This window comes from Neomonachus schauinslandi, chromosome 14 (genome assembly GCF_002201575.2).
Source record: "Neomonachus schauinslandi chromosome 14, ASM220157v2, whole genome shotgun sequence".
NCBI classification, from domain to species: Eukaryota; Metazoa; Chordata; class Mammalia; order Carnivora; family Phocidae; genus Neomonachus; species Neomonachus schauinslandi.
This window is the reverse complement of record NC_058416.1, coordinates 71,678,534-71,690,660: the sequence shown is the minus strand read 5'-3', so window position 1 is coordinate 71,690,660 and position 12,127 is coordinate 71,678,534. Positions and strand designations below refer to the sequence as shown.

Below are 12,127 nucleotides of genomic sequence, written 5' to 3'. Positions count from 1 at the left end.
GTAAATTTAATCTTGGTCAGGAACAAAGTAACAGAACTTTACAAAGAAACAACTAAACAACAGTATCCAAAAAAAAGTTATTAATGAACTGATATTTTGTGGCATGCCACTAGCCTTTCATTCTCATTTTTAAGACTAATTTAAATAGAGACAGAAGGCATGTTTAGTTAAGTCTGAATAGAAGAAAAAGCTGAGATTATTTTCAGTGACAACACCAAGTCAGAAAGATTTCAACAAGTTGATCCAACTAACTGAAACAAAAGAAAAAATTTAACAAAAACAAATGTCAATTTCCACATTCAAGTTCAAACAATCAACTGCACAAGGAAAGCATAGGGGTGCCTGGTTTGTCTCGAGTGTTTTAATATGGGGAAACCTCAAGCACTACTGAGATACATACAGCTAAGTTCAAGTCTACTTTAAGCTGTGCCAGACAGCTACTCATTTGTAGTTCCTGCATTTTGGGTTTTTTTTTTTTTTCCTCCTTTCTGTCTTCTGTCAGCTGTCACTTCTTAGGTTATCAAGTTTGTTTTGTCCCACTTCTAATTCACTGCTTCTAATCTACTGTCAGCTCCAGGAAAACCAGATAACTGAGCAAGTGCAAACTGTGTGCAAGTTACAGAACAACCCAGAGGGCTTTGTGGGGTTTGCTACACATACCACATACCTCAGTTTCTCTGCTTTTATCTTCCTTCCCGGCTCTACCACAAATAGCTACAACCGAAGGACACGCAAGTTCTGAACAGGTAGTGTATTTCTGTATTATATGCAGATCAAGGGAGACAATAATCTCTCACAGTTACATGCTGGTCGGACCACGTCTGGAATACTGTTTTCAGTTAAGAGCAACAACTACAACACAAGCGGTAGTTAGACCAGCTGGTGAGGAAGTCTAGAGGTCGTGTTATACTAGGCCAAATGAACATGCTGGGAATGTTTAACCCTGTGACCTCATGTAAAGAAGATGGAACAAAAGAACTTGAAGGCAGGAGAGAGAATGGCCAAAAGAAAACCTGAAGGGCTACCATATGCCAGACAGAATAGGCTTATTTCCCACTGCACAAGTGGAAGGAACTGTAAACAACAAACATTATAGGAAAGCAAATTTTGGCTTAAAGACAAATGTTTAAAATATCCAACAGTAAAACAGACTTCCTCTAAGCAGCAAGTTACTTAGCCTTGAAGTGCTTTGTTGAGGCTGGAACCTCCTTTCTCTGGGATACTGTAGCCAGAAATCCTGAACTGGGAAGAAGATTAAACTACATTCTTTAGAGCCTTCTGAAACAAGGCAGTGTAACAGAATTCATTTACAATAATTATCTGTAATACACCACAATTCATTTTGTCACAAACTGGAATATAAAGGTAAGTAAATACAACTTTAAATTGTATGACTTTAAATTAAGATATTGAAATAAGCTGTATCAACAAAATAATACAGAAAAAAGCAAGACTTACCTCCTGAACAGAACATGGCAAAACCACACGGCTAAAACAACAAAAGAAAAAAAAAATGTCACGTATGAAATATTTGGCTTTAAAACACAGATCTCTACACTTAGAACTTTTGCTTAAATGCAATGATGACGTAATATAAGGATGTCATTGTCTTTACAATGCCTACAGCTCTAAATAAGAATTTTTAAATTGGGGAAATAAAACTACCATTTGCGGGCCTCAATGATCACTCCCATTTAGTGTTCTCATTGTACCGGGACCCCAAAAACGCAGTTGCAGAGATTCTTGTGAGGAGAAAAGGAACAAGAGAAAACTCATCACTGAAAATTACAGGGTACCGAATACATTATTTTTAGACTGTCTAGTCAGGTTGCCCTCATGAAATTTTTAGTATGATTTCATTCTCCATCTATATGCTACATACTTTGTTTTTATGATATTTCTCATAGAATATATGTCTTGAATCTCATGAATGAATGCTTCCAAAAATCGTTCCCCACTACCCGATTATTCCTCAGTTTTATTAAACAAGTAAAAGGTCCCTTAACATAACAAGAAAAAACTTTACCAAGGGAAATACTTTGAACCTTAGAAATAGAACCCCTGGGGCGCCTGGGTGGCTCAGTTGGTTAAGCGACTGCCTTTGGCTCAGGTCATGATCCTGGAGTCCCGGGATCGAGTCCCACATCAGGCTCCCTGCTCGGCAGGGAGTCTGCTTCTCCCTCTGACCCTCTTCCCTCTCATGCTCTCTGTCTCTCATTCTCTCTCTCTCAAATAAATAAATTAACTCTTAAAAAAAAAAAAAGAAATAGAACCCCTTCCAGGGCAGACGCAATATAAGGTTGATTGGTGTTTGATCTTGTCCCAGAGTTTGTTACTAGACCAACAAAAGGACTGAGATGGAGGCATAATGCCCCAGAATATATAATTCAAAAAAAATAATATTATGGTAAATTATATCAGAATATTGTACTTTATCACCAGATTTTTATAGGGAAGTACCTTCACTTATCTCTAGCATAAACTCTGAAAATCCCTGAATATCAATTATCTCACAATAATAGCTGGTGTCCAAGATAGCAACTTCTTTTTTTGGCCTGTTCTTTCTCAGACTTTTCCCTGCTAAAGGTACCAAAGCAGTGTTATGTAAACTTTCATTTTAACTCTCTATTATAATGAGAGGGAAAAAAAACCCCACAACCGTCACCTTGATTTTCATTTTACAGAAAATTCCCAATAGTTTTTCCTCATTCCAACTTTTCTTCAGCTGCACTGTCCACCCACCCCTCTCTCCCTATTCTCCTCAAACATCTGTGCCTGAGTCCTCACATCACCTTGATCTCCAACATGTATAAAACATGCCTCCTGTTATTCTCCCCTCCTTCACTATTAGGGGTCACTCATCACTCTCTGTCTTTCTGATAATGGTCACCTAAAGACAACGAACATTCTCAAACACCATGATTACTAATTCCTGTTCTCATAAAAAATAAACCTGTTATACAAAAATCCTTGCATACCTAATCCTTTTAACTGTCTTCTCAGAGTACACACTGATTTGCTCACTGTCCCAGGAAGAGAAAATAAACTGGGGCCAAGAGGGTGTGGTGGTGGGAGAGGCAGACTAGGATATAGAGGCTGAGAGCTTATTCTGGAAGATAAAGAAAGATATAGACAGAGATATAGGTTGGGAGCATATTTTTAGGGCTTGGAATACAATGATAAGAAATCTATTACATTTATTAGGCAACAAGGAATCCAGGAAGGTTGTTCCAAAAGGGAAGTGACATGACTACAGCCAATCTAAAGAAGTCATCTGTACCTGGTTAAAAAACATTGAGAGGCAGGAGTGTGGGGAATAACCATCTTTGAGGAGGCTGGGCAAGGGTTTACAAAGGCCTGAACCAAGATGACGGGCTGCAGAAGAAATGGAAGGAATAGAGAGGAAAGAGTTAAAGACTTCCCGGAACTTTCACAAAACCAAAGAATCACTGCTGAGTAATTTTAACAACTACTCACTAGTGGGAAGAACCTATTTTTATATAACAACACTTCAAGCAAAACTTATTTCACAAAATCAAAGTGACTGAAGAAGACATTCTGGATGAATAATGAGTCAAATAAATTCTTCAAGATTTGCTTAATGAAAAGTAAAAGGAACAGACAGACTTTGATTTTTTTTTTCTCAAAGCCTTATTCAACTTTTACAACAATTTGAAAATTTTCAAAATTCTCTGAAAATCCTCAGGAAAATAATTTTCCAAATGGAACTAACAACTAGTTCTTTAGACTAGGACTTTATACTAATGGCAACTTCATCTATTGCTTAAATAACAAATTAAAGGGAACTCCCCCACCCTGAAAAGTCATTTCTAACCTTTTAATTTATGTCAAAAATAGATGGCATTTTTTAAAACAACAAACATTTGCCAAAGTATTTTACAGTTTAACATCTTCACATAGGAATGACCTATTCATTGCTCCTAACCAAAAACGATTTTAGAAAGTTGACTTGAAAATAGGAAGAATCATTTTTTTCATTCAACAACACTGAGCACTTACAGGATGGTGGCCTAGATGCTATGCCGGGTACTAGAAACAAGATAAAAACAGCCTCTGCTTTCAAAAAGTCTAAAAGGAGGAAAAAAAAAAAAAAAAAAGTCTAGGGAGACATACATGAAGAGTGAACATCAAGAAATGTAATTTATAACTCCTTACGAAAAAAATTACATTTGGGCACATTTCAGCACGTGTTACCTTGGCGCACTGAAATTTTTATAATGAAAGTAACGGTTTCACAAAAAGCATATCATGCAAATTCCCAATGGGAACTTCTTTCCATGAGTTAGCTTGATACTCCTCACATAACTGTCAAAGGGATCTACTGAACACTTAATTCACATTTTAGGAGGGAGGAAATACTCTAATAAAAATGACGAGATCTATGATGTAAGATCAGTTCTGCAACTCACTTGCTATGTGACTTGGGCCAAGTCAATTTCCTTCTGTCTTGTTTCCTCCATTTGTCTTAATATCTGCCACCTACCTACATTACAAAGATGTCAGAGTAAAAAATAAAATTTTCATGATACATTGTATAAACAGCTTGGAAGAAAAACTTTATATAAATCCAGAATTCAATACTATAAACTTTATCCAAAAATGTGTCTTTTCTCAGGATCCCTGTCACTGACTAAAGTTGTTAATTTTTCATTAACTTAACAAGTACTTATTGAGCCCTTACTATGCTCCAAGGACTATTCTAAGAGTTGGGAATATGGAAGTGAACAAAGTAGACAAATTCATGGAGCCCGCATGTAGCAAGAGAATACATGTAGTAAAATAGAAAAAAAAAAGTGACTGTATTGTATGTTAGATGGTGATAATTGCTACAGACAACAATAATGCGGGAAAGGCAAATACCAAACAGTGGGGGTTGCAATTAGATCTTCAGAGGGACTCCCAAAGAAGCTGATACTTAAGCAAAGACCTGAAGGAGGTAGGTTAGTGAGATGAGGGAAGGGCACTTCACGCAAAGGGAACAGCAAGCAGAAAGGCCCTGAACTGAGCTTTTTCCCTGAAGTAATGAAATAACTATAAGGAAGCTTGAGCTTGAAATGGACACGGGCACGTGCAGGGTAGTAAATATGACCAAAGCAGAAGAGAAAATAGTGTAAGACCTCGTGGGCTATTTTAAGGACTTTTTTAATTCACAATGAGATAGGGAGGCTTTGGAGGGTTTTAAGCAGAGAAGTGACAGTAGTGACTTTCTAAAGGAAGTTTGAGAACACTAAAGATAAGGTGTCTTAAGATAACTAAATGAAGCCAAAATTTACGTTTAAGAATTTAAAGTGAGAAGAGCATTTGAAAAACCAAAGAACAGGCCATACTCGAAATCCCTAGTTGCCCACAGGATGCTGACGATACGAACCAGCTGTGACAACTCAACATTATGGCTAAACATTTCCTGTGATAGTTACAGTGCTTGCCGGTGGGAAATGCCGTAACTTTTCAGTAAAATCACTCCGCCGGTCTAATGCACCTGAAAACCCTTCCATTTGACAGGCCACGTGTTAACAATTCTTCACGTCAACCCCGTGAAGTAGGTGGAACCCAGTCACCCCATCTTAAAGATGTGAAAACTGAGACTCAAAGCAGAGAGACGGCTCTCCTGATTAAGTCAACTGAGCCGCCCTGAGGAGCGCAGTTTTTCCGAACTCCCAGCTCCTGCTTGAACTTCAGGGCGCCTACGTCCCACCTCGAGTCCCGACACGGGGGCTGTCTTCACCTGGCAAACCCATCTTTCGCGGGCTACAGGTAAGCTCCACCCCACACGACAAATCACTGTCAGACCCACCGCGCCTCCCCACCCTCGGGCTCCGACTCGGCCCCTGGCTCGGTCCTCCCGGGCGGGCGTGCGGGTGGGCCCAGGCTGGGACTGGAGGTGGGGGGTGGGGAGAAGGCGGGTCCCAGCGGAAACTCCCGGCCTCGCCTTCCCGAGCCACGCGCTCCGACCCAGACCCAGGCGCCTCCGCCCCAGGGGAGTGGGCGGCGGTATGACCACAGCAACGCCAGGGGAGAGAGTCTGGGGGCGCGCAACGGTGAGGCCTTCAGTGGGCCGGGGGCGCGAGCCGGGGGGAGGGGGCGCGCGCAGGGAGCGGCCAGCCAGAGGCTCGCTCCTTTCTAGGAATATTCCGCTTCCGCCACTTCTCAATCAGTGAGCCTCCCACCACCGCCGTTGGGTAACCTTGCTCGCGCCCATCGACCCACTCACAATTCCTTAATCAGCACCATCTTCCCGGAACCCCCTCACAGCTGCCGCCGCTACCGCCGCCACCGCCGCCGCTACCGCCCCTCACGGCGCCTGCGCGGCGCCGCCTCCTTACCCCCTTCCCCGAACCACCGCGGCGCCTGCGCGTCCACACCCTTCCGCCGCTACTCGTTGCGTCAGCGCGCGCTAAGGGCTAGCTCCGCCCTAGTCTCGCGCCCCACCCTGGGCTCGCGGAGCTTCCACTGCGGTTGCGCGTCTGGCTCATGGTGGGGGCCGTAAAGTTTCTACTGCTGCTGCGCACACTAGGCGCGCGCTCGCGAGTGCCCTTCTTGCGGCTCCTCCCTCCAGTCAAGTTCCGTCGGGGCGTGTGTGCCTCTTACGCTCTTTGGTGAGTTTTCCAATCAGTCCTCTGAAGTCGTTTCTTCGTGACCAGCACTAAACTTTGTCCCACTGCTTTTGAGAAGAGGTTCTCTCCTTGAACTCTCACTCCGAGGTCCACGTGGAAGACTTGTGTCGGGTTGGGGAGGCCGACGCCACCGCGTTCTGCTCCCGTGGCGGGCTCCGTCGGATTCCGGGGGACCGAGACTTAACTGGCTCGCAGCTCACGTGCATATTCCGGCAGCCTCGTGAGTGCAGCCGTGTGACCGTTGCTCACCTGGCTAGGGCCAGCAGCTGTGGCCACACGAGCTCCCCAGCCCCCGAATCCACCCCAGAATCCAGTGACTCGACGGGAGGAGCGCCCTCCACTGGCGACGAGGTCCCCTGTGGGGGCAAGGGGTGCTCGCCCGTAAGACCCAGGAAGGGGACCTGGCTGGGAGGGCGGTCGCGCGACCACCCTCACCCAGGCTCCTACCTGCCTGAAAGCCAAAAAGGTGGACCTTCGGATGAGTGGTGGCCCCGGGGGTCACTCGCTTACTCTGTGCCAGGCACAGTTCCAGGCACTGGGGATACATCTGGAAACAAAATCCGCACGGTCCCTGACCTCCCTTGGGAACAAATCAGAGAGGATTTGGTTTAGCGGTAAGCGCTATTCCATGAATGAACGAAACAGGGTAATAGAGGAGGCAGAGGCGTCAAGGGAAGGCTCTCAGGAGGCCATGGCCTATGGTTATAAACAGCCCAGCCTGTGAAGGTGGTGGGGGAGACACTCCAGTTGGAGGGAGATAGCCCCTGAGGCTGGAATAAGTTTGGAGTATTTGAGGGGCAGGTGGAGGGTAGGTGTGGCTAGAACATTTTAAATGAGGGGGGAAGATAAGTTGGGACTAAATAGGTCACTAGGCCATAGTAAAGAACTTGAATTGTATTCCGAGAACCATGGGAAGCTGTTAAAAGGTTATCAGAAGAATAAAATGAACATTAAAAATGTTTGATATAAATCTGTGTGGTGTATCGGGTACTAGAAGACACCCAGTGGAATTAGGGCTACCTCAAAAGTAATATAAACGAGATACTTACCAAAAAGCTAGAGATTTCCTCCTAAGGCAGTATCTGGGGATCATTTCTGTGATGCGTGAAGCACTTTGCTAGTTATAATGACGACCATTCAAGGAAACGTGCCCTTTCCGGATGTTAGAAGTTGGGAGTAGCTTTCATCTATTGGGCACCTATCATATGCCAGGTACTGTGCTAGGTAATGGAGATGCTTTATCTCATTTCATCCTGAGAGCAAGGCAGTGAGATAGGTATTTTAGCATGTTTAGAAAGGAAAGAAAATGAGGTTCAGGGAGCCAAATAAAGTGACCTATGCAGAAGTCATTCAGCCAGCTTGTTTACAGAACCAGGTTTCAAATCTGGGTTTTAACTTCAAAGTCTGGTCTTTCCACTGCACTGAGGGTTTTTTTTAGAAAAAAATGAATAGGAAGTTGGGGCATGCAGACAATGTATGACAAATAATTGTTCTCAATTATGGGAAGAAGGTGGTTATGGTCAAAATCTACAAGTTACTTAGTGAGAATAAAGTACAAATTTGAATAGTATGTCTGTGTGTGTGTGTGTGATATTTTTTAAGGTCGAAGGAGGTAATATTAATTGTCAAACTTGTAAGTAGTCATTTTATGTCATAATTTCTCCCAAAATGTTATGCAGGGTGAAAATACAGCTTTAAAAACTTCGTGGATGAATTCGTGGTTGACGTGCTTTATCAATCATTAAGAAAATTTAGGATGTTGTATAACTTTTCTTGAAGTTTTCCCACAAGTGTTCGTTAATTCCACTGTCTGCATAGCACAGTTGCTGCTCATAGTTAGTACTCAAATGTTTGTAAAATAAAGAGACTGTGCTAGATGGAGCATAACTCTGAACCATTATACAGTGTGGATAATGTTTCCCTTTGCCATCCAAAGATTGATATTAAAACATTCGGGAGCACCTGGCTGGCTCAGTTGGTACAGCATGTGACTCTCGATCTTAGGTTTGTGAGTTCGAGCCCCACGTTGGGTGTAGACATTACTTAAAGGAAATAAAATCTTAAACACCCAAGTTTCTGGGGCACCTGGGTGGCTCAGTTGGTTAAGTGTCAGACTCTTAATTTGCTCAGGTCATGATCTCAGGGTCGTGAGCTGAGCATGGAGTCTGCTTGGGATTCTCTCTCTCCCTCTCCCTCTCTTCTCCCCTCTTGTGCCCTCTCAAAAAAAGAAAAGTATAAAACATTGAATACAAACTACAAGGATAAATTAAGAAAGTAACCAGTTTAGACATATTTATTGAGGGGGAAAAAATACTAATTCAAAGTTAGCTAGGCTGGTAGAAAACATGAAATCTAGTTATTGTGCTTTCTATCTGCCTAGGAGATAAAAGTGGGAGAATGAGGGAATATTGAAGAGGACTAGAGAGCAGCAAAGACATGAACCATTACCCCAAAATGAGAAAGGAGGACATACAAAGAAAAAGATCATTACAAATAAAAAATAAACTAACGGATTGTGTGGCATGTTCTTATTTTAAAACTAAAGATGTTAATCTTGTGCATTTTGCAAATATGGGCATAATATGGGATATAACTTATTAGTAATTGTTTCTGGGTATAGAAAAAAATCCAACATCTTTTAAGCCTAATGTTTCTTGTTCTTTGTTCTAACTTTCAGCCCTCAACAAAGGTAACTTTACACACAAGATGTGCAATTGCATTTAACTAATTCTGCACGCCTTGTATAATCAACAATCTCATTTCTGTCATTCTGGAGCAAAGAGCTCATTATAGTAAGAATAATGGTAGATTTATTGAGGCAGATCAAAAGATTTCTGACCATGAGCGATGTTTGGAACACTTATGCACTAGTTGATAAAGTATGACTCTGGTCAAAGAAATTCAGACGGTCTTTCAAATATTATAATTCAGTTTCCCCCCCTTTTCTTTTTTTCCTAAAGCAGACGTTCTTAACCAAAGGCTTTTTGGTGGGTGTTAGGGAATTTGTGAACCACTGAAATTACATAATTTTATGTCCATCTTTCTGGGGGGAGAAGTCTGTAGCTTACATTGTCTTGCTTATTCTGCATTTTGCCATCCTATTTTTACCTTCTTCCCATTCTAGAATTATCTTGGTTGAGACTATTTCTATGAAAACTAGAAATAATCCCAAGAATGCTTTAATTTTGTCAAACCTTAGGGTATCGGCCATAATATTTTGCCACCTTTGGGGACATAGGATTGGGCTTTGCAGTAGAAAACCCTTGGCCTGAATCCAGGCTCAGCCATTTGCTGCCTATGTACTTTGAGTAAATTATTTAATCTCTCAGAGACACTATCTCTACAAGGAATATCTATAACAGATTTGTTGTGAGGAATAAAAGGTATGAAGTGTGAAAAGAACCTCTCTCTTACTACCTGATACATAATAGGTGTTCGATGAATGGGAATCATTTGAAAGCATCTAGCTTTCAGAGAACAGAACACTAAATTAATATATAACTAAGTTCCTCCCATCCATCTCCCCTCATTCCTAGAGGTAGCTACTATCTGTAATCACTGTTCATCCTAATGTATGAATAAGAATGCATGTATGAATGCATATATTCCTGTATGTATCCATAAATGACTATAGTAACTTACCCTTTCATCTGCAGAGTATAATATAGATTTCTGTTCTGTATCATCACCAACATTGGGTATTGTCAGAATTTTTCATTTTTGCCTCTTTTATTGGTTTTAGAATGCTATCTCACATATTCACTTGGCATTTCCCCGCAGTGTCAGGATCTCCATGCTTACTGTCCATGTTCTTATTTGCTCATTTTCCTATTGGTTTTGTTTTCCTCTTTTTGATTTATAGAAGAATATATACATAGCCATTTTGGATTTTTTAAATTTTTTTTTTTTTTTTAATTTGCGAGAGAGAGAATGAGAGAGAGCACGAGAGGGAGGAGGGTCAGAGGGAGAAGCAGACTCCCTGCCGAGCAGGGAGCTCGATGTGGGACTCGATCCCGGGACTCCAGGATCATGATCTGAGCCAAAGGCAGTCGCTTAACCAACTGAGCCACCCAGGCGCCCCTCCATTTTGGATTTTTAATTCTGTTTTGATTATATGCACTTTGTATACATATTTTCTATCTGTGGATTGTTATATCACTTTGTTTGTAGCAGGGTTTCTCAGTCTCTACAGTACTGACATTTTGGGTTAGATTATACTTTGTTGTGGAGAGTATTCTGTGTCTTGTAGGATGTTTAGCAGCATCCCTGGCCTCTATTCACTAGATACCAGTAGCATCTCTCCAGTCATGACAATCAAAAATTTCTCCAGACAGTGCCGAGTGTCCCCTGGGGGGCAAAATTGCCCCTGATTGAAAACCACTGGTTTATAATGACTCTGTTGTGCAGTTATTTATCTTTAAGAAAACTTTATCCCACTAACATTTTTTTGAATATATATTATATCCCAGTCCCTGTGTGTTTCACATGACTTAACCCTAACCTATTTACTCATCACAGCACATGTAAAATAGATACTATTATTATCCCTGTTTTATAAAGGAGAAATCTTGTTTATGTCTTATAATGTGCAGAAAATGTTAAACAACTGTACTAAGCTATAATTTACATACAGTAAAATGCATCATTTTAAATATACAGTTTTAAGAGTTATGTCAAATAGATACTTTGATAATACAGCAATCAAGGTGCAAGACATCTCCGTTTCTATAAAAGGTTTCCATGTGCCCCTTTCCTGTCAGTCACCCACACTCCCAGGCCCAGGCATGCTTGGAACTGCTTTCAGTAACTATAAATTAGACTTGTTTTTGTTTTTGTTTTTTTTGAGTATCATATCATCGAATCATATAGTGTGTACTTTTTTGTATCTGGCTTGCTTCATCCAGCATAATGTTTCTGAGATTCATCAGTATTGTTGCATGCAGTTAACTCCTTTGCACAGCTGAAATGATACTCCTCTATATAGATCTATCAGATTTTTTTAAAGATTTTATTTATTTATGAACAAGAGACCGCACAAGCTAGGGGTTGGGGGAGCACAGGGAAAGGGAGAAGCTGACTCCCCACTGAGCAGGAAGCCCGACATGGGGCTCAGTCCCAGGACCTGATATATCAGATTTTGTTTATCCTTTTATTTGTTGATGGACTTTTGAGTTCTTTCCTGTGTTTGGCCATTATAAATAAAGTTGCTATGAATATTTGTGCAGAAGTCTTTCTGTAAGGGTGCCTGGGTGGCTCAGTTGGTTAAGCGTCTGCCTTCGGCTCAGGGCATGATCCCAGAGTCCCGCATCAGGCTCCCTGCTCAGCAGGGAGTCTACTTCTCCTTCTGCCCTTCACCCCACTTGTGCTCTCTCTTGCTCTCTCTTTCTCAAATAAATAAATCTTTTTTTAAAAAGTATTTCTGTAGATATGTTTTCATTTCTCTGGGGAAAATTTTCTTGGATAATAAGGGAAGTATATGTTTACCTCTAGGA

General features: G+C 41.6%; 1 protein-coding gene across 2 annotated transcripts in view; it reads right to left on the bottom strand.

Annotated features, from left to right (window-relative positions):
- PITPNB (phosphatidylinositol transfer protein beta) overlaps nt 1-6,323 on the bottom strand; it is a 63,912-nt gene extending 57,589 nt beyond the window's left edge. For both annotated transcript variants that reach the window (XM_021703631.2, XM_021703632.2), the window contains exons 1-2: nt 6,233-6,323; nt 1,459-1,489 (exon numbers count right to left, since the gene is read on the bottom strand). In XM_021703631.2, coding sequence (XP_021559306.1) covers nt 1,459-1,489; nt 6,233-6,252 — 51 coding nt within the window. In that variant the 5' untranslated portion in view covers nt 6,253-6,323. The remainder of the gene's footprint in view (nt 1-1,458; nt 1,490-6,232) is intronic.
- Nucleotides 6,324-12,127: the final 5,804 nt, after the last annotated feature.